Raw genomic sequence first — 22,018 nt, 5'->3', positions numbered from 1 at the left:
GCCGCGTGACGCGCCAGGGTCGCAGCGAGGCGGGCGCCGCTTCCCGGCCCAGGCCGCGCCGGGGAGCCCCGAGCCCGCGCTGAGCGAACGGCCGCGCCCCGACGGCCTCTCCTTGGCCGGGCTGAGCCGTCGGAGGCCGGGCTGCCACGTCCCTGCCCGGGCCAGGCCCCAGGAGCTGCCAGGGCGGTGTCGCCGCTTTGCCGACACGTGTGAGCCCCCGGGGCCGGGCTGGGGGCGGCGGGCTCAGGAGGGCGAGAGGCCCGCGTTGGAGCGGGCAGCGGGGTCCTGTGACCTGCCGGGGAGTCTTGTTATAGGGCAGCCCCGATGTTGAACGGGTTCCTGGCTGTGGGTCCTCACCCGCACGCTTAAAAGGGACTTATGAATACTCCACTACAGACACACGCAAAAGGGTTAATAAAAGGTTTATTTACAAGAGAAAAAGAAATAAGGAAAATGTACAACTCAGGGAGAAAATAGGGAAATAAAGTCTTTAATGCGTCCTACCCGATTCGCCGACCTGGAAACCCAAAGTCACTCTCAGAGCTGGCCGGGCGCTGCGAGCTGGTGGAGAGCCAAAATGGGGGACCCCCCCAAAGCCCACGTGTCTGTCTTTATACTCACTTGGCTGCTTAACCCCACCCTCAGGTCCCAGCCACCTTCCCTTGGGTGGTGATGGGATGTGGAGTTCCCAGTGTCTTTGGCTTTGGCCTGGGGTGGGGGTGGAGTCCACAAAGCCTGTATGGACTTAGCTTTAGGACATCCTTTCCCCCCTAACAGTCTGACCTCCCTCTCCCTTTCCCTTGCAGGATTGAAATTTAGGAAGCGCTGTCGACCCCGCATCCACCTCTTTGAGTCTTCTCTGGACGTGGGCTTAGAGCCACCTGGTGCCCGCGACCATGACGATGAACCTCTTGGAGGACTGGTGCCGGGGGATGGATAGGGACATCCACAGGTCCCTGCTGGTCACGGGCGTCCCGGTGGACTGTGGCCAACAGGAAATTGAGGAGACCTTGAATGGGGTCCTCTCTCCCCTGGGCTCATACCTCGTGCTCAACAAGTTTTTTGTGAGACAACAGAATGCTAAAGCTGTCCTCGTTGAGGTCGGAGAGGGGGTGAATCTGAGCACTGTACCCCGGGAATTCCCAGGAAGGGGGGGTGTCTGGAGAGTGGTCTGTAGAGAACCCACCCAGAATGCTGAGTTTTTGAAAAATCTGAGTGAGTTCCTGGAGTGTGAGGGGCGCACCTGGGAGGATGTAGTCCGCCTGCTTCAGCTTAACCAACCCCCACTGCCCCGGAACCAGAGTCAGCGCCCAGAGAACTGGGCAGATGCTTTGGGGATGCTCCTGGGGGCGGTGGTGCAAATGGTCTTCTACTCAGCTGCTGAGGTCCACAGCCAGGAGGAAGCTCAGGTCCAGCAGGCGGCTGAGGCCCAGGCACTAGCAGCCTCTGCTAACTCAGCAGCGGTAAAGGTCAAGAAGGAGCCAGGGCGTTCTGAAGAGGAGGGCTCTGCCCGGAAGGAGAATCTTCACAGCTTGGATAACCTGGAAGCTGAAGGTGATCCCCCCAAACCTTTGCTTCATAAAGCTGGCACCAGCATTTGGCCCGGGAGAAAGAAGCAGAAAAACACCCCCAAACAGGAAGCAGTGCCCTGGAAGAAACCTAAAGATGACCGTTCTAGCAGCTCGGCCTCCTTGGGGGATCCTAAAGCTGATGAGGCGGAAAGTGTGGAGATCTCAGAATGCATCAGGAGCTGCAGAAAGCCCTGCATGAAGCAAGAGGAGTCGGCTCTGAAGAAACCCGTGGCAAAAAGTGCCTGGAAGGCTCCCAGCCACCCTGCGCAGGATGCCCGGTCAGAGGCTGAGAGCCCGGGAGTTGCCTGTGAGTCAGCCCAAGATGGTGCTCAGGAGGGCCCACCGAAGAAAAAGGCCATGGGCTGGCCCTCAGCCAAGAGCCCTGCCTCATTGAGGAAGAAAAAGAAGGTGAGCTTAGGCCCTGTGTCCTACGTCCTTGTCGACTCAGAAGAAGCCAAGAAGAAGCCAGCGATTACAAAGAAAAGTCACTGTTCAAGAAGGGGCAGCTCCGTTCACGAGGCCTGGCGAAGCCCTCCACCACCTGAGTCGACAGCCTCGACATCCCAGGGTCACACGGCGAAGCCAGAAGGCTCGTCTCAGGGCTCCAAAGGTGAGAGTGACAACCAAAGTCATTTGGGTTGTGTCCACAGTGGATGAGGGGTGACCTGCAGGAGAGGCCAGTGGGGGCAGGGCCCAAGGGATGGCAGGTTCAGGGCTCAGTGAGGAAAACCCCGCAGTAGTTAAGGTCCCAACCTCCCTCCTGGGAGCCTCTGAGGGCCGATATTGGAGGAGCCTGTGTGAGGACGGGGAGGTAAAGTAGACCCACTGAATTGGCTGTGACAAACTTCTGGGGTTACATTGCAGGGTGGGTGACTCTTAAGAGTGGGGTTTTATGGGTGGGGGACTGAAAAAGAGACCCAGAGATTCCAAGGAAGTAAAAAATTTCCCCGTGGCACCTTTCCTTCCTCTCTTGAGCTGTCCTCATTTGTCCACAGCATCCAAAAAGCATTGATGCAGGGGATCGGCCATATCTAAGGAGTTGAAGAGCGAGGAAGACGTTCCAAGTTGGGAACCAAGTTTTGTCACTGAATGAACCAGGACTTTGGACTCTTAGGAGGCAGTTTGGATAGCTCTGGCTCTGAGGCAGATGACGGTGAGATCTGGGGTGGGAGGAATTCAGGGAGGCAGGGGCATCTCTGCTTCCTTCTCTGCCAGGCCTGCTTCTCCACCTCCTTCTTGACTCCCCTTCAGAGGTTGGCAAGTCATTAGTCAGTTTAGGAAAATTCTAGAACATTCCCCTTTCCTCATGGGCAGGGTCCCTGTTATGGTCATCCATGTTCAGCCATGCGTCCCCCGTCCCTGGTTCTCTGTAACCTCTTCCAGATGGTCATCCAGCCCCTGCAGGGCCAGGCGTTTTGAACCGTAGGTTTTCTCACCTCTGCTTTCTCTGTGCTGCAGCCTGGGGTGAGTTATGCTGAGATCTTTGAGGCCAACCTGCCTGCATTGTTCCTCCTAAGCTCTAACTTCCACCCTCCAGTCATCCGAACAGAGGATGGTATGGCCCTAAGAGTCCATATTGGTTGGAAAATTAGTCCACTTAGACCTTGCATTATTCCTGAGTTTTGAGATTTTGTTAATTAAAATGGCACTTCGATTCCTGGTTGGGATAAATAGGAAATTGCGGTGTGATTGGTCATGACGTGCTTGGCCTTTCCTGGTTTACTGGCTCTAATTCCATCCATCGCTGTAAACTCTCAACATCTTTGAGGCTGGAGATCACCTCTCATGGTACAGAGCAAGAGAGGGAAATAACGATTTGAAAACTCATTTTTGCCCCTAAACAGAGCAGTTTCCAGATTTTTCTGGGGCGGGGGGGGGCCCAAAGATGTCACCCAAATCTATTTTTTCATGTATTAGGGGACAAAGCCTGTGACAGATGACTCCCTGACTGTCTCGTGAGCCAAACCAGTCACTTAGGAGACAGGCCCATGTCCACTTGTGTCCCGAGGACACTTGCTGTTGTCCGGATCTGGGGGCAGTTGATTCACCATCTGCGTGCAAAGCAGAGCTAGGCCAGGTGCCTCCAGGAGCAAATCTCTGCAGAGTGGGCCTCACTCTCCCTGAAGGCGTCTCCCCAGACCACAGGCCTTGCTGGTCAGGGTTCTCGGCCGTGTTGCCCACGGTCATGATGGTCTACCAGAGAGCCTTTCAGCCCTCGATGGATTCAGGGTCTCTTACTGCAGTGTTTGTGATAAAGAGTGTGAGCACTTGTTAGATAAGTTAACGATTCACCTTGGAAAAGAATTTCGTGCAGCATTTTCTTCCCACACCCTGGCCGAGTCTAACCGAGGATGCAGGAGAGAGGAGCTGTTGGTCTGGGTCTGTGGGCCTCGCGTTTTCCCTGGGGATGTGCAGACAGCAGGAGCGCGTGGGACTCCGGTGGGGAGAACCCGCTGGGCCCCAGCTCCTGGGTGGAATTCAGGTCCATCAGAGCCCCCCCATATTCACACGTGGCCCCACGGTTAGTAAATGTAAATGTCTGTGACAGAATAAAGTTGAAGTTAAGTGTCTGTCTAGTCTCTCTTGTTGGCGAGATGGCGTGGCTTGAGGAACTTGAGAAAAGGGTTGTCCCGATAAACCACACATGCTCCCAGCCCCACGGTAACTTTTGTCAGTCCTAGGGGGATTGTCCAGTTTCTGGGGGGGCTAGATGCCTGGTCTCTCTGCTGTGTCGCCTTCCACCTATGTGAGGGGCGCTCTCACAGAGCTTGGAGTTTCTGGAAGTTTCTACAATAGATCACTGGTGATGTGAATTACCTAAAAACACTCACTTATTTTTCAAAGCTGAAGGGAGATGAGTTCCGCCCTTCGTTCGGAAGCTGAAGTCTTTCAGCTACAACTGTCCGTTTCTTCTGTCCACGCTCTGTCCTGTCAAGGACACCTGAGCTGGAGTGGTCGCAGCCTCAGAGTCACCTGTGGTCTTCGTTAAAAACATTTCTTGGCCTCCACCTGCTCTGTCGGGATCCCGTGGAGGGGGTGCTGTCCTGGGATGCTTGTCCTCAGTCGTTGCCCCTGAGAATTCAAGGCACATGTGGGTGGAGAGCTCTAGATGGAATAATTCACACCTGAGGAAGGGAAGGGTCCTAGGGGTCCAGATCGGCGTTTTGTGAAAGGTGTTGGGTTGCCAGGGAGGGAAGGGACCAAAAAGGAAGCTGGACTTTGAGGACGGGGAGTTACTTGGTTCCTGGAATTCCCCTGCAGAAAGGCCCAGCGAGAAGGCTGAGTTCCCGGTCCCTTCCTGGTGCCCCTCTATGGGAACAGCCACATTTGGCCCACATCTTGAGGGCCTCTGGTCGCTCCCACCCATGGAGAGTCTGGCAGGCCCACTGGCTGCGGCAGGAGCTGGTGGGGACAGGAAGGCAACCTCTCCTGGGAGACCTCAGAGGCCCAGTTAGAGGGAGCACACTCCGCTCAGGGCTCTGCCTCAGAGCCAGGCTGGGACAGAGGCCCCCTGGGGAGAGGGATCTGAGAAGCTGTGGCCCACACCAGCAGGACGGCCAGGAGGTGTAGCTTCCTCACTTACTGATCTTCGGTTGGCCAACTTGGAGGAAGACACGGACTCCCCCTGGTGCACGCCCTGGAGGGGGCCCTCACACAGCTTGTGCTGATACGCAGGCTGTTGTCACCTAGTGGTGGGCGTGTGGCCTGACAAACGTGTTGCTCCGTGATTTTTTTTCCAACTGAATGATTTCAGATCAAATTTAGTATTTCTGTAATTTATGATGACGCGAGCACCCTGTCTTGAGTCTGTCCATGGATGTAAGTGTTCCTGGGGAGCATTTCAGCGCCTGCTTCCCTGCGTGCAGTGGGTAGGGGGGTGGGGGTGGGGTCGCTGGGCAGGTCTGGGAGGAGTTGCCATTTTCTTGACTCCTTCCTTCCCCTTCAGGCATTTCAGCTTTCAGCTTGCATTGGACAAAAACCTGGGTCTTACCGCAGGAAGATAAGCCCACTCGATGCGATGCGGAATTCTCTTTCGGGCATTGCACCACCAGAAGGATCCGAGCCCTTGCCCCGTCTGGGAGGGTCTTGACACATTCAGAACAGCTCTGTGGGCCTCTTGTTCAGCTCCAGCTGCTCAGAAGAGCCTCAGGAATCTGGTTCCCACCACTCCCTAGGTTGGTTTTCCCTGTGGCTTCCATTCTGTGGTGACAGGGAGCTGCCGTCAAGGTGGAGCTGTCTGATGGGCCCGCAGAGCGTCCAGCACAGGTTCTGGTGGTTTCGGTCCATGTCCAGGGAGACTGCTGATAAGCTGAGCCCAGATCACACGTCTTCTAACCAGAGTGGCTCAGGGAACATCGTGCCCAGACGGGTCAGCCTGGGTCACGTGCCCTGTGATGGTGCGTGCAGGTCCCGTCATGGCATCTCCAGACGTCAGTGGAAGAGGGAGGGGCTGGCTTCCAGGAGGAAGGGGTACAGGGGCAGAGTTGTTGCTGAAGATAAGCTGTCAAGGTTGGGAGCAAATCTTTGGTCTTCCAGCTTGGAGTGGGTGTGTAAAGACCCCAAAAGGCAGGCCCCACCTCAGAGACTAGGGGTGGGTAAAGGTGTGACTGGGGGTGCGTGAGTTTCAAGCCCGCTCTGTTGACTGTGACCTTGGGCTCCCAACTTCCCTTCAGGTTTTCTGTCTATGAAATGAGGCTTGTCCAGTGCTGACCTCACAGGGCCCTTCTGGAGTGGGGAGACGGAGCCCACAGTAGCCAGGTGGGGAGGGGTTTTAAAATCTTTCATGACAGGCATCACAAGCAGAAGGGAAATAAAATTTTTAAAATATATTGTAAAGAAAAGAAAGGAAGAAAATCATTGATTTTGATTTTATTTCCCCCTTTTCTCCTTTTCCCACCCTTGGGAACCCTGCCTGTGAATCCTTTTTTTTTTTTAAGATTTATTTGTTTATGCACACAAGAGCTGGGGTGTAGGCCAGAGATGCAGGGGGTGAGAGGATTCACCAGAGATCGAGTGGGGAGCAGAACAGGCGGATCTACTGAAATACACTGCTGAGGGGAGCAGCGGGGAGACAGGAGAGGTCTGCTGTGCCATGTGGGTCAGCTCCCTGGCTGGGGATCGAACTCATGCTGCAGTGGCTGCGGGTAGCTTCATAGTGCTCTTTTTTTTTTTTAATATTTATTTATTTATTTATACATGCACTGGGTACAGTCAGAAGCGCGGGAGGGTGAGAGAATTCACCAGAGCCAGAGCGGGGAGCAGAGCAGGCAGAAGGACCGAAGTACACTGCTGAGGGGAGCAGCGGGCGGCAGGAGAGGTCTGTGCGCCATGTGGGACCCTCCTCCGGTGGCCGGGGAGCGGCCGGGCATCGAACCGGCACTGCAGAGGCTGCAGGTAGCTTTGCAACCCAGCGCTCAACCGCTGCGCCACCAGGGAGGCCCCATGGTGCTCTATCTTAACCCCTTGCGCCACCAGGGAGGCCCCATAGTGCTGTCTTAACCCCTAGAGCCACCAGGGAGGCCCATTGTGAATCCTTTTTGATGTCAAGTATCATATTGCTTTAGAGGGTGGGCATGTAGCGTGGTTTTTTTCCTTTCTGAACATTTGCCCTTATAACCTTGACGAAGCTTGTGAGATAACTTCATCTTTCCAGAGGTTTTGCGATAAAGATCCTCTTCTGAGTACGAACCCGTCTCATGTTGAGTTAAATGTGCCATAGATTAGTCAGTGGGAGGCTTTGTGCTGCCTTGAGCTTTAAATATGTGGTGAAACCCCCATAATGCAGAATTCACAATCTCATCCTCAAGTGCACAGCCACTGTGTGACTGTCGTGTGACCGTCACCGCCATCCATGGCCAGAATCCTTTCATCACATGAAGCTAAAACCGCACAATTATGCCGACTCCTCTTGTCCCCCGAGCCTCGAGCAGTCACCATTTACCTTGGTGTCTCCAGAGATGGGGCTGCTCTGGGTGTCTCTCCTCAGTGGACCCGCACGGCGTCTGTCTTGTGACTGGCCTGTTTCACTTATATCAAGGCCCTTGAGGCCCTCATGGCCATGGCATATGTCAGAATCCTCTTTCCAACCTACTTCGAGAAACGAGAAGCATGGTGATGGTTTATGGGTCACATTCCTGTTGCACGCTTACATACCCACCCCACACAGGCTTAGCACTTTGGTGAGTGAGCTGCTAGTTTAAATGGGGGGGGGGCAGTAATGTGTGGGTTCTGTAGTCAAGGTCTTCATTTTCATGTGTAGAGAAAGGTCCATTACTTTTATGGTATGTGGTCATCTTATTGGGAAAATACCTAACTTTGGTCCAACATAACTAAAAGCCAACAAACAAAAAGGATTCCCTTCCTTTACTGGGTTGCATAATATTCCCATTGCATGTGTTGCCTTTAGTTTGTTCACTCATGCATGGACACAGGTTGCTTCCCCCTTTTGGCTATTTTGAATAGTGCTGCTGGGAATGTGGGGTATGGAGATCTCTCTAAGAGTTAGTTGTTGCCCTCAGTTCTCAGGAGAGGCATTGCTGGTGATTCTGTTTTTGAGAAACTCCTACACTGTTTGCCATTGTATTGCCTTGACTTTTTGATCCAGCCCACTTACGGACTTTACAGTGCAAAATTTTTGCATTGAGAGCTCAGTCCTACAGTAGCTGCTTCACTACCCCATCTGTCGCCTGTCTGCTCCAATTTCACTGTGATAATTATGAGTCAATCTGGAACAAATTTGGCCAGCATGTTCTGGCATTACAGATGACCCTGTGCTTGTTGTAAAATGGGGGGTTTCCCTAATACCTTTGGTTTGTGGGAAAGAATGTGAGCCATTGTTAGAGGGTGTTAAAAATTCAATGCTGGGGGGCCTCCCAGGTGGCGCAGCGGTTGAGCGCTGGGTTGCGAAGCTGCCCACGGCTGCAGCACCAGTTTGATCCCCGGCTCCTCCCTGGCCACCAGAGGAGGGTCCCACATGGCATGCAGACCTCTCCTGCCGCCTGCTGCTCCCCTCAGCAGTGGACTTCGGTCCTCCTGCCTGCTCTGCTCCCCGCTCTGGCTCTGGTGAATTCTCTCACCCTCCCGCGCTTCTGACTGTACCCAGTGCTTGTATAAACAAAAACAAACAAACAAACTAAATAAATAAATAAATAAAAAACATGCCTCTATAAAAAAAAAAAATTCAATGCTGGGCCTCCCTGGTGGCCCAGGGGATTGAGCACAGCACTGTGAAGCTGTCTACAGCCTCTGCAGCGTGGGTTCGATCCCCGTCCAGCCAGGGAGATACCCACATTGCGTGGCAGACTTCTCCTGTCACCCCTGCCACTCCCCTCAGCAGTGTTTTGGGTCCGTCTGCCTGTTCTGCTTCCTGCTCTGTCTCTGGTGAATCCTCTCACCCTCCCGCATCTCTGGCCTGTATCTCAGTTCTTATATGCATAAATAAATAAATCTTTAGATAAAAAATGAAAAAATAAAAATTCAATGCTGAAACAGAAATCACTTACCACCATCCTCCCAAGTCTTAAGAGCTTTTTGATTTGAGCATCTCTTGGGGTTCAAGCTGAAAAGTTTAGCATTCTTACCAAGCTCGGGTAGCCAAGAAAATTCCAGAACAGAGAAGGAAAGAAAGTGGGCCTTGTGGGTTATTAACACTTGATCTTAGCCGAAAGGCCGAGAAGCGATCCTTGTGGGTTATTGAAAGATGCCTAAAACTATGCTATGCATTCACAATAACTGATAAGGCAGCGGCACAGACACACAAATCCAGAAGTAGGTGCCTAGATTTGGGCCATTTTTGTGTTTTGCAAATCAGTGGGAAAAGAGAGATTTCAAAACAGATGGTGTAGTGGCAGCTAGTTTTCCTTGCAACATTCCAGATATGTCAAAGAATAAAAAATAATAAGTTGATAGAAGTGGTAGAAGAAAATACAGGTGAATTCATTTCTTACTCTGGCATGAGAGACGCCTTTTTTTTTTTTTTTAAGATTTATTTATTTGTTTATACAAGAACTGGGGTACAGGCCAGATGCGCAGGAGGGGGAGAGGATTCACCAGAGACAGAGCGGGGAATAGAACAAGCAGGCTGATGAAATACACTGCTGAGGGGAGCAGCAGGCAAGACAGGAGAGGTCTGCCTCGCCATATGGGACCCTTGCTGGCCAGCCAGGATCGAACCAGTGCTGCAGAGGCTGCGGACAGCGATGCTCAACTGCCTGCGCCACCAGGGGAGGCCTGAGAAACACCTTTTAAGCAGGATTGAAGCCTATAGGCCAAACCAAGAAGAAGAATTAATTCATTTGTCAACATCAATATTACAGTTGAACAAATGTTACTTTAAAATGGCTAAAGAGAATGCTTGCAAAATATTTCCACTGTATGTCATAGCAAAGAGCTAATGTTTTAACTTTATTGAGAGCTGGTTCAAATTATAACCAACTGATGAACCTAACAGAGAAAATGGACAAAGTGCATGTCTAGGCAGCTCACTGGACAAGTGTTACATGGACAGAAATCTTGCAGAAAGTAAGTTTACACACAAGTAGACACCGAGGCAAATCCAAGTAAGACGTGTTTTCTACCTGACAAACAAATGTACCGACATCACACATACTCCCTGCTGGCAAAAATATTATAAAAATGGGGCCTCCCTGGTGGCGCAGCGGTTGAGTGCTGGGCTGCGAAGCTGCCCACAGCCTCTGCAGCGCTGAGTCGATCCCTGGCCACTGGCAAGGGTCCCACATGGCAAACAGACCTCTCCTGCTGCAGCCGCTGCTCCCCTCAGCAGTGTATTTCATCGGTCTGTCTGTTCTGCTCCCCGCTCTGGCTCTGGTGAATCCTCTCACCTTCCCATGCTTCTGACTGTACCCAGTGCTTGTATAAATAAATAAATCTTTAAAAAAAAAAAAGTATTACAAAAATGGGCAGCTTTCTAGGGTATGTTTGCTTGCTTAAAATTACAACTTTGTGGAGTTTTTATTGCTATCTGACAGCCACAACAACAACTAATGTTTTAAAAGAACATTGGTGAATCTGCTATTCATTTATGGGGTGGTGCTACTAGGAAGGCGGAGTTAAGCGCCTCATGCATTTTTTTTTAAAAGATTTATTTATTTATGCATATAATAACTGGGGTCTAGGCCAGAGGTATGGGGGAGGGTTGAGACGATTCACCGGAGATAGAGTGGGGAGCAGAACAGGTGGGTCTACCGAAATACACTGCTGAGGGGAGCAGCAGGGAGACAGGAGAGGTCTTCTGTGCTATGTGGGTCAGCTCGCTGGCTTGGGATCTAACTCATGCTGCTGTGGCAGGCAATAGCTTCATAGCTCTGAGACTTTAAGCCCTGCGCCACCAGGGAGGCCCACATTTTATTTTTAATACTTCCCCACATTAAAAAATACCACACCTCCGACATTTAAAAGCACCCAACCATTTAAATGATTATTCCATCCAAACAACATGTACCAGTGTAGTGGGATTAACTCACCCTTCCATAGATAAAGGACTCATTGTTTTCTCCTCATCTCTGCTTACGCATTTGCACTTTTGGTGTTGGGTGAGCAGTGAAGGAGATTAGAGAGCTGTGTTGGTCTGTGCTAAAAACTCACCCCAGAGCACGTCCAGGCTGGGCAGCTGCCCCAGGAGTGCCTGATCAACATGCTGCATCTGTCACATTCAATTGAATATCAGGTGCGGCTCAAGCACAGGCAGTGGGTCTTGGCTCTGGGCCAGTCTGGTGACCATGTAATGGCCTGAGAATCCATGACAAGACAGCATTAGGGACCATCCGTGCTCTGGCATTGGATTTGGTGTTTCTCCTGCAGCTTCTGTGGTATCGATGAGCTGTTAGCTTTCCGGAGTTACTAGCATTAACGGTTCCTTTGTGAGGCCTCTGTTCCCAGCCACTCATGGCTAGCCTCAGGCTCCAATTAATTGAAGCTGTAGCCTGGGTTTACAACGCCAGCTGTCGAAAGAATATTACCATATGAGGTGATGTGGAAATTTCTGAAACTCAGTATGCTGGGTAGGAGTTGACACAGTTTTTAGAGTATGTAACATAAAAATGTAAGCATGCTTTACACATTTTAGTTCACTTAGAAGTATCAAGTCTGCTTTCAGCTACTGAAAAGAAAGTGAGAGAAAAAAGACCACAAAAAGGGAAAAGCCTGTGTAACAGCAGGTAACAGTTTTCCCCCAAGCAAATATCTAAAAGTTGAGTAAAAGCCCACTGCTGCTGGAGAAATGAGCAATCTCATCTTGGTGGAACAGTGAATTTGTCTGAGCTGGAAATAATTTAAATGCCTGTGACTTCAGGATTTGATGAAATAAATGATTGGACATACTTTTTTTTTTAAAGATTTATTTCTGTTGGGCCTCCCTGGTGGCTCAGGTGGTTGAGCACCACACTGTGAAGCTGTCCACAGCCTCTGCAGCGCCAGTTCGATCCCCCACATGATGAAGCAGACCTCTCCTCTCTCACCCGCTGCTCCCTTCAGCGGTGTATTTCATCAGTCTGCCTGTTCTGCTCCCCGCTCTGTCTCTGGTGAATCCTTGCACTCTTCCACGCATCTGGCCTGTACCCCGGTTCTTGTATAAATAAATCTTTTAAAAAAGGTTATTTATGCATACAATAACTGGGGTACAAGCCAGAGGTGTGGGGGGTGAGAGAATTCACCAGCGACAGTAGAGAACAGAACAGGCAGATTGACTGAAATACACTGCTGACATGCTCCCTATTTCCATAGACACACATCTGTAAACTCATCTCCCTGTGGGGTCACTACCTAGCCCAAGCTCACCCTGCTGGTAAGTGGCAGGGTCCCAAACTGGACCCCAGGCTGCCAAGCAGACTCGCAACCAGGATGCCATCATGGCCACCAGCTAAATACGTAGGCTGACTGCTACGGGAGCTCATCACGGACATGCCAGCGGGCAAAATGGAAGAGTTTAGGGATGCCCAGCCCAGGGCTGCCGAGGGTCAGAAGAAAAAGGCATCAGCTAGTCTTAGAAGCAACCTGGTTACATGGCTTGTAGGGCCCCATGGAAGGAAACATCAAGTCCTTGTCACAAGGAGGCTGATCTTAGCCCTGTTTACCAGGGCATAGTTTTAAAACTTTTTGTTAAAAAGCATCCCAGTAGATGGATTTTCACAATGGAACACACCAGAGCATGCCTACAGCTTCCCCGACCCTATTACGTGCTCTGCCCATCACTCACTGGGCCCTGCCACCCCATCCTCTGCTTGCAGAGAGAAGAGCTGCTGGAGGCATGCTTTTTAGTGGACAAAACATGTTGCAATAAAAAGATGTCTCCCTGGTGGTGCAGCAGTTAACGTCTCAGCCCTATGAAGCAGTCCACAGCCATTGCAGCATGAGTTCGATCCCTGGCCAAGGAGGTGACTCACATGGCACAGCAGACCTCTCCTGTCTCACCCACTGCTCCCCTCAGCAGTGTATTTCAGTCAGTTGGCCTGCTCTGCTCCCCACTCTGTCTCTGGTGAATCCTCTCACCTCCCCATACCTCTGGTCCCAGTTCTTGTATGCACAAATAAATAGAAATCAATCTTAAAAAGATGTCATGATCCCTTTGATCGGATATTTTTTAATATATTTTTAAAATATTTATTTATGCATGCAAGAACTGGAGTACAGGCCAGCGGTATGGGGTGGGGGTGGTGATCGGATTCACCAGAGACAGAGTGGGGAACAGAACAGGCAGACTGACTGAACTACACTGCTGAGGGGAGCAGCGGGAGAGACAGGAGAGGTCTGCTGCGCCATGTGGGTTGCTCCCTGGCCAGCCGGGGATCGAACTCGTGCTGCAGAGGCTGCGGCTAGCCTTATAGGTTGCGTCTTAACCCCTTGTGCCACCAGGGAGGCCCCTATTTTCTAATATTTTTAATACATTAATGTCTGTTCATAAATACGTAAAAACATTTGTTTCAGGAAGGTGCAGGTATATATATTCATGTGCAATTTTTTTTTTTAAACTGCTTTTGCCCTGGCAGTGAGGGCACAGGTCAGGGGCAGGGGATGCCTGTGGGGTTTATTTTGCTTTCCTGTACTCTGTCAATTTCTAACCAGGCATGCATATTGCTTTTATTATTTTTAAGTAGTAAAAGTAGTTAAGTAGCCATAAAAAGCAGTGAGGTGCTGATACAGGCTGCCCTGTGGCTGAACCTCCAAAACATTAATTCAAGTGAAAGAAGCCAGACACTAAAAGCCTCGTGCGGGATTCTACAGGTATAAAATATCCAGAACCAGAAAATCCAGAGACAGAAAGCAGAGGCGAGATTGAGGGTGCTGGGGAAGGGGTGATGGAGAGCAATTGTTTAGTGGATCCAGGGTTTCCTTTGGGGTGGTGAAACGTTTTGGAAGAAAATAGGGGTGACGGGTACACATTTACTGAGCACATCTTATGCTTTACAGAGCAACTTGGCCCAGTCTCTCCAGGGAAGAAAGGCTGGCCCTCCCCAGTCCTGGAGGAAAGGCCTGTCCTATCCCAAACCACATCTGAGCGGAGTCGCAGGTCTCGTGTTTTAAGTATCACTAGGGGGTGAAATCAACTTGGTTTTGATAGGGAGAGTTTTGAAGCCTCCCAAGTGACAGAAGATGGGAGTTAGCCACAGTTGGGGCCAGGATGATTAACAGTCGTTACAGAAAACCAGCCCAACTGCAAAGAGAGAATTCCCCCAAAGAACAGGATCTAAGATCACCCCTTGCCCTTTTAAAAACAGCTCCTGCCCTTCAGGCCCATGAGTTTGTGTCTGTGCAAACACTAAACCTGCCATGGACCCAATGAAGGGAAACTCTGTGGAATTTCTTTATCTATTTTGCATACAAGAATTGGGGTGTAGGCCAGTGGTTCTGGGGGTGAGAAGATTCACCAGAGACAGAGTGGGGAGCAGAACAGGCAGATCTGCTGAAATACACTGCTAAGAGGAGCAGCGGGGAGACAGGAGATGTCTGCTGCGCCATGTGGGTCAGCTCCCTGGCCAGGAATCGAACTCAAGTTGTCCCGGTGATAGTGCTGAGACTTAACCCCTTTACCACCAGGGACACCCCTCTGCAGAATTTTTTCCCAGAGGGCCCCAAGGACCCCTCACATATCATCCCCCAACACCAAGGGTCAATTAACTTTTTTTGTTTCTATCACCAGACACTATTATTTGAGTCAATTTTACAATGACTTACAGCTCTCTATGATTATGGCCTGCTTTTTATTGTTTAGAAATTTACATACAGTAAAATCCACTTTTTTGTGTACTATTCCCTGGGCCTGACACAGCCATGTAACTCTCCTGTCCATCAAGACACAGAATCATTTCATCACTCCACCACGATCCCCTTAAGCTATCCCTTTCTAACTCTTTGAATTATATAAACACACACTTTTTTTTTTTTAATAGAACCACTTTTTTTTTTTTTTTAAAGATTTATTTATTTATTTATACAAGCACTGGGTACAGTCAGGAGCGCGGGAGGGTGAGAGAATTCACCAGAGCCAGAGCGGGGAGCAGAGCAGGCAGAAGGACCGAAGTACACTGCTGAGGGGAGCAGCGGGCAGCAGGAGAGGTCTGCGCGCCATGTGGGACCCTCCTGCGGTGGCCGGGGAGCAGCCGGGGATCGAACCGGCGCTGCAGAGGCCGCAGGCAGCTTCGCAACCCAGCGCTCAACTGCTGCGCCACCGGGGAGGCCCATAAACACACACTTTTAAGGCCAACTTCATTACTTCTATTTTATAATTTTTGAGTGTGATGCATCTTTTTTAAAAGATATATAAAGGTATTTTTTTGTTTTGTTTTGTTTTTTGCAAATATATATACCTGGCACTACATGTGGCATCCCTGAGTAAACCAAAAAAGATCCCTGCCATGTGGGTCAGGGGCTTCAGCAGTAGATAATAAAGATGATAAATGAGAACAAAGTCTGTTATGTTAGAGAAAATGCCAAGGGTCAGTTTTTAAAATTCCAGCCTGAGCTCATCTGATCTTGCAAAATCGGAAAAGCAAGAGAATTTGTGGGTTTTCCAAGACTGGTCACTCTCAAGTAAAGTTGTCTCTGGGGCTCAGCCTCAGTGGGAATGTTCTGGAACAACAGTGAAAGTGTAGCTAAGGTCAATAATTATAGTCTACATCCATGCCCCAGGCAGGTTCCCAGTGTTCCTTCCACACTTAGATTAAAAAATGTGAGCACTTACAGAATGTTCCAGAACAAAACAAAAGCATACATCTCCCAGCATTGCTTTTTCAAGATTCTGTGCGTGCTTCACTGAAGCATTTTCCGTGAGTGCAAGGTGAGCTGTGAGAGTAGGGAAGGGGAAATCTGAACCCACCAACCAGAAAACAGGTAAGCAAGGCAAGGGGTTGGTTGGCACTGACGAGCATGAAAAAGTGTGATGAGCCTATAACAGTGAAAAACCGTCCAGCACAGATGGAAGAATGGGAGAAGAGAAAGTCTAGAAAGTCACATAAATATGTGAGTGCAGTTTAAGATACAGATGAGGTTTCAAGTCATTATTCAGAAAAATGGTGTTGAGACAGCAAGCGAAATGTTTAGGAAAACAGATCCTACCGTGATATCAGGATAAATTCCAGACAGATCAAAAGCTTATAAAATGCAATTGAAGAGTTACAGAGGGAGAGATGCTGGGTCACTGAGCATCCTGAAGGAGACCAAGCTTTTCAAAGTCCAGTGGATTTGCAGAGCGCAAAGGTCTGTCACCCTCACACAGGACAACGTGGGGCCCCAGGGTGGGGTTCCATTCGTACGTAACCTAAAGGCATCAAAGAAAGCTGTCTGCTTGGCCAACTTTGGCCACAGAAAGTTAGATTTTTCTATATGAGGAAAAAAACCAAGTCAAAAGATAGTGACAAACTGGGGGCAAACAGACAAAGTCCATACCTTGCCTTACAAAGAGTGTAAAGAGCTTCCCTGGTGGCATCCCCAGCCAGGGAGCAGTCCACATGGCACCTCTCCCGTCTCCCTGCTGCTTCCCTCAGCAGTGCATTTCAGTCAATCTGTTCTGTTCCCCGCTCTGTCTCTGGTGAATCTTCTCATCCCCCACACCTCTGGCCTGTACCCCAGTTCTTGTATGCATAAATCTATCTTCAGTGAAAAATACCAAGCTTCAGTTGGCACAGGTGATCACATAACTAGTAAGGCTCACGTAACTAGTAAGGGGAACATCATTTTGTTTTTTTCTGGGAGGAAAAGCAACAAAGTGAACACATTGCTTCTGAGGTGGGGAACTGGGGGAGGGGGCCCTTGTTGTCATTATCTGTGACCCTCACACTGGCTAACTCAGCAAAATTACTTAATCATTATTACAACATTGCATGTGAACTGTAATATTTTACAATACACAAAATATTTTTCCTTAAAGATACAATCTTGTTGAAACTTAATAATCAGATTCCTTTTTGGGGTCCAAACCTGGCAAGATGGTTGAACAAATTTTTTTATTATTTATACAATAGCTGGGGTATGGGCCAGAGGCGCGGGAGGGTGAAAGGATTCTCCAGAGACAGAGTGGGCAGCAGAACAGGCAGAACAGACCGAAAGCACAGCTGAGGGGAGCAGCCGAGTGTAGCTAAGGTCTACAGGAGAGCTCTGCTGCGCCATGTGGGTTGCTCCCTGGCCAGCCGGGAATCAAAGCCGCGCTGCAGAGGCTGTGAGCAGCTTCACAGCGCTGCGCTCAACCCTCTGCGCCACTGGAGAGGCTCTGGTTGAACATTTTTCAATTCTCATTTTCTCTAGACTGTTGTTGAATAACAACACCTCTCGGCTTTGACAAAAATGTTCAATCACCCCCAAACCACACTGACAGACATTGCTAAGTTAACCAGACTTTTCCCCCTGCAGTTCTTGGAGGCGTTTCCTGCCTTTTCTGAACAAATATTTGCTCTTCTCACAAAGCGTCCTTGTTTGGGGGAGGTGTGCTCCTGCAGACACTGGTCGGTTTTTAAAAATCTTTGGTATGGGCAGGTCCGTGCCGAAGAACTCCAGCAGCTGTTTCTGCAAACCGCATGCCTGGTCACGTCCAGCTCAGCCACTCGTGCGTAAGGGCTTTATTAGCCCCAGTGAACGCAGAACCAGAGGGGGTGAGGGTGCGACCACGTGGGGGGGCACCACGTGGGGGGGCGGTGCTGCAGGCTGTGGGCCCCTGAGACTGACACTTGGTTAACAATTGTGAACAGCTGTGAATAGTCTTAGTAACTTAACTACAGAAATAGCGACGCCCCACTACCTCCTTGTCTAACTCTTGGGGTTAACAGGGGGCTCAAGATCAACGATTGAAAATCTGTGACCCAACAAAATGTACTCTGTGAGAGCAGGAACAAGCCCAGCAGGCAGAGCTGGGTCATGGTGGTGGAATCTTCCTAAGGGCTAGATGCCCCCCCCCATATATTAAAAAATAAATATAATAAAAATGGGGCCTCCCTGGTGGTGGCCTCCCATGGAGTTAAGACCCAGCACTATCAAGCTATCCGCAGCCACTACAGCATGAGTTTGATTCCCAGCCAGGGAGCTACCCACATGGAGCAGCAGACCTCTCCTGTCTCGCCTGCTGCTCCCCTCAGCAGTGTATTTCAGTAGATTTGCCTGTTCTGCTCCCCACTCTGTCTCTGGTGAATCTTCTCATGACCCCGCTAGCCAGTACCCCAGTTCTTGTGTGCATAAATAAATAAATCTTAAATAAATAAATAAATGCAATGAAAAATGAGAACAAGTTGTAAAATTCTAACCACTTCAGAGTGTACAATTCAGTGCCAGTTTTTCATTTCTAAAGTTGTTTCAATAACAAAGAGCATTCTGGAACTCTTCTAAAGAGTTTTAGTTTTGATAAAGCCGGAGTTTTGAATAAGCAAGTGAGACAGGGACCATCAGGTCTCGCCCAAACCTTTCTTTGCAGAACGAAGGGTGGAAGCTGAATTCTGATCTTTCGCTCACGGAATATATCTCAGGTAGACCCAAAGTTTAAATGCAAACCAGGAAATCATGAAGTGCTCAAAAATGGTGGTGTGTGAATGAGACTATATGTTCTTAAGATGGGGGACATCTTTTTCTAAATGGAAAAACGTAACTCAAGCTTTTGAGGGGCAAGCTCAGTACATCTGAATCTTTTTTTTTTTAAAAAAAGATTTATTTATTTATTTACACAAGCACTGGGTACAGTCAGAAGCATGGGAGGGTGAGAGAATTCACCAGAGCCAGAGCAGGGAACAGAACAGGCAGACTGACAAAATACACTGCTAAGGGGAGCAGCGGGCGCGGCAGGAGAGGTCTGTGCGCCATGTGGGACCCTTGCCAGTGGCCAGGGATCGAACTGGCGCTGCAGAGGCTGCCCCGCAGCCCAGCGCTCAACCGCTGCACCACCAGGGGAGGCCCTACATCTGAATCTTAAAGCTCGTCTGTGACCCCAACATCATAAAGCTAAAGAAATGAGAAGCTATGAATGCAAATGTGGGAAATCATTCTATCACATGTTCTTTTGTTTTCTGTTTCTGAAACCTTTTAATGAATGTGTTTTCTTTACATGTTAATGGTTAAGTGACCTGTCCTTTGTGTCCTTCCTCCCTTTGCATCCTGGTCACAGCTGCCTGTTCTCATCTGGTCCTACAGATCCAGAAGGATTCCAGCAGAGGCAGTGGGGGAGTTTTCTAAAAATTTCTGAATGGGGTATTGAAACGCTTGTCATTTCTTACACAGACGGGACAGTCAGAGGGAGATGCCCTGAATTGCCAGCACAGAGCCATCTAGAATAGCAAACCCCGGTCTCAATGTCGTTACACGATCACTTACTGTATAGCTCTGTGTCCCAAGGTGGAATAAGTCCTTCCCTGAAGCTGCTTGTCACGTTGTCGTGGTGCTTGAGTAACGTGAGAGGTGGCACTTGCTGGTTTGACCATCTTGCGAGTGAGGACGTGCCGTGGTCTCAGGGAGGGCACTGATTTGGTGGCAGAATTAGCAGGAATCAGACCTGCAAAAAAGGGAAAAAGAGTCCCCATGACTGCAGCCTGTAATGTGGTCGTGGCTTCTGACACATTTTATTTTTAGATGGCGGTGGTTTGGGTTTTATTTAATAAGGATCCATTTAAAGAAGAAAAGATGAAATGACCCCTACTCCCACTGCCAAAATAGCCTCTGTGGACATTTTTTTAAATAAGATTTGTTTTATTTCTTTATTCATACAAGGATTGGTGTGTCGGGCAGAGGTGGGGACGTGTGTGAGAGAATTCACTGGAGACAGAGTGGGGAGCAAAACAGGCGGATCTACTGAAATACACTGCTGAGGGGAGCAGCGGGTGAGACAGGAGAGGTCTGCTGTGCCATGTGGGTTGCTCCCTGGCTGGGGATCGAACTCGTGCTGCAGAGGCTGAGGACAACTTCATAGGTTGCGTCTTAACCCCTTGTGCCACCAGAGAGGACCCGCCTTTCTCATTTTTTAACAGTGAAATATTTTTAATTAAGGCCTGTACCTGCATGGATTTTTAGACATAATTCAGTTGTCTGCTTTGGCACAAGCTGCATTAGAACCAAAATTGACCAGTGGGTCGGGCTGTTGCCACCCTCGCTGGGCTGTGCTGGTCTGGGGCTGAATAGCCACTCCCCAAGCATGTCTGTAGTCTCCCCAACTCAAGAACCTTAACCATCACACCTCCCAAGCCCCCCTTTGCCATGGGAGGCCACATAGCACAAGTCCCAAGGATGAAGACCAGGTGGTCTCGACCCTTGGCCTGTGGTCACGCCCATCACATTTGCTGAAGTCACATCCAGCAAATAAACCACCACATTGAGATGCAAATTCAGTTCCCATCACTCCAGAAACCCCCAAGCCCCCATCTATCTGTTCTCCCGGGAGCCAGGAGTGGCCACGAACCCTGTTTGCTTTGGCGCTTGGCTCTCTGAGAGAACCTTTCCCCAGTGCCAGATCAGAGGCCCTCAGAATTCTGGGCAGGCCGTTCCTCCAGCCCCACAGCCCCCACCCCCTGCCATGGAGCTCTGGCTCCTGGAATACACCTCATTTCCTTTAGACCTTGGCCTGAGAGTCCCCTTCCAGGGCCTTCCACCCCACTTCGCTTGGGGACCACGATTGGTCCCCAGAACTTAGCTCCAGGGCACCAGGTGGGACGGACAGATGGGCCAGTCAGCAGCAGGTTCCAGGGCTCAGCAAGCAAGGAGGACTTGCATGTGGCCTGGGGACTTTGGGGGGAACCTCTATGTCTTCCTTATGCACCTCCCTGTCACCATGCAGAAAAACCTCAAACAACCAGCCTCTGGGGTTTCAAAGAAAGTCCAGTACCGCAAACCTCAAGTGCTTCAAGCTCCTTTTTTTCTAGTAAGTGTTCCTCTCCTCTCTCCTCAAACCTCCAAGTGCCCCCACCAGCCTGAACCCCAACCACTGATCTGGCTCCTTCCTTTATTAAGAACAGACCCAGCACAGAAAGGTGCCACGGGGCGGAGTTTCAGGGTGCCAATTCCTCCCCCCATGCTGTGTCTCTGTCTCCTAATTCTTCAGTTGTTTACATGTCTATATAACTGGGGGTTACCCTTCTGCATCTCCATCTGTGATGTGCTCCCCTCGTGTTCTATGATTCAGCAGTCCAACTGCTAAACTGCAAGAAGCCTTGTTTGTTTTGTGCTGTGTGACCTTGGAGAAGGTGCCTACTCTCTCTGTGCCTCAGTTTCCTCATAAGTAAGAGATACTAATAACAATCCTCAGAGGATTGTTATGCAAATAAGAGTTATATTTGCAAAGTGCTTAGAACAGGGTCTGTGAACACTATCGAGTTTTTGTTAAAAAAATAAAAAAAGGGCCTCCTTGGTGGCCTAGAGGTTAAGTCTCAGTGCCATCATCACTATAGCATGAGTTTGATCGCCAGCCAGGGAGGTGACCCACATGGTGCAGCAGACCTCTCCTATCTGCCCGCTGCTCCCCTCAGCAGTAGATCTGCCTGTTCTGCTCCCCACTCTGTCTCTGATGAATCCGCTCACCCTCCACACCTCTGACCAATACCCCAGTTCTTCTATGCAAAAATAAATAAGAATAGGTGTGGACTATGGGTGATTTGGTGGTGGTACCTGATGGGGAGAATCCTAGTGTTAGCACAGTTAAAAGAAGATTTTTTTAAAAAATATTTATTTATTTATTTATTTATTTATTTATACAAGCACTGGGTACAGTCAGAAGCGTGGGAGGGCGAGAGAATTCACCAGAGCCAGAGTGGGGAGCAGAACAGGCAGACTGACGAAATACACTGCTAAGAGGAGCAGCGGGTGTGGCAAGAGAGGTCTGTGCACCACGTGGGACCCTCACCTGGTGGCCGGGGATCGAACTGGCACCGCAGAGGCCACAGGCAGCTTCGCAACCCAGTGCTCAACCGCTGCGCCACCGGGGAGGCCCTAAAAGAAGACATTTTTACTTTTTTTTTTTTTTTTTGTGGGACCCT

The 22,018-nt window shown here is 49.8% G+C and overlaps 1 protein-coding gene across 1 annotated transcript; it reads left to right on the top strand.

The window, feature by feature from the left end:
- Positions 1-893: 893 nt before the first annotated feature.
- PNMA8A (PNMA family member 8A) lies at positions 894-2,990 on the top strand (the record flags this gene model as incomplete). The annotated part of the gene is made up of 2 exons (XM_084256956.1): positions 894-2,181; positions 2,914-2,990. Exons 1-2 carry the CDS (start codon positions 897-899, stop codon positions 2,988-2,990), a joined length of 1,362 nt encoding a protein of 453 aa, XP_084113082.1. The 5' UTR covers positions 894-896.
- Positions 2,991-22,018: the final 19,028 nt, after the last annotated feature.

This window comes from Talpa europaea, assembly GCF_964194135.1.
Source record: "Talpa europaea genome assembly, chromosome: 16".
NCBI lineage: Eukaryota > Metazoa > Chordata > Mammalia > Eulipotyphla > Talpidae > Talpa > Talpa europaea.
The sequence above is the reverse complement of the archived record's forward strand: the minus strand, read 5'-3'. Positions and strand labels throughout refer to the sequence as shown.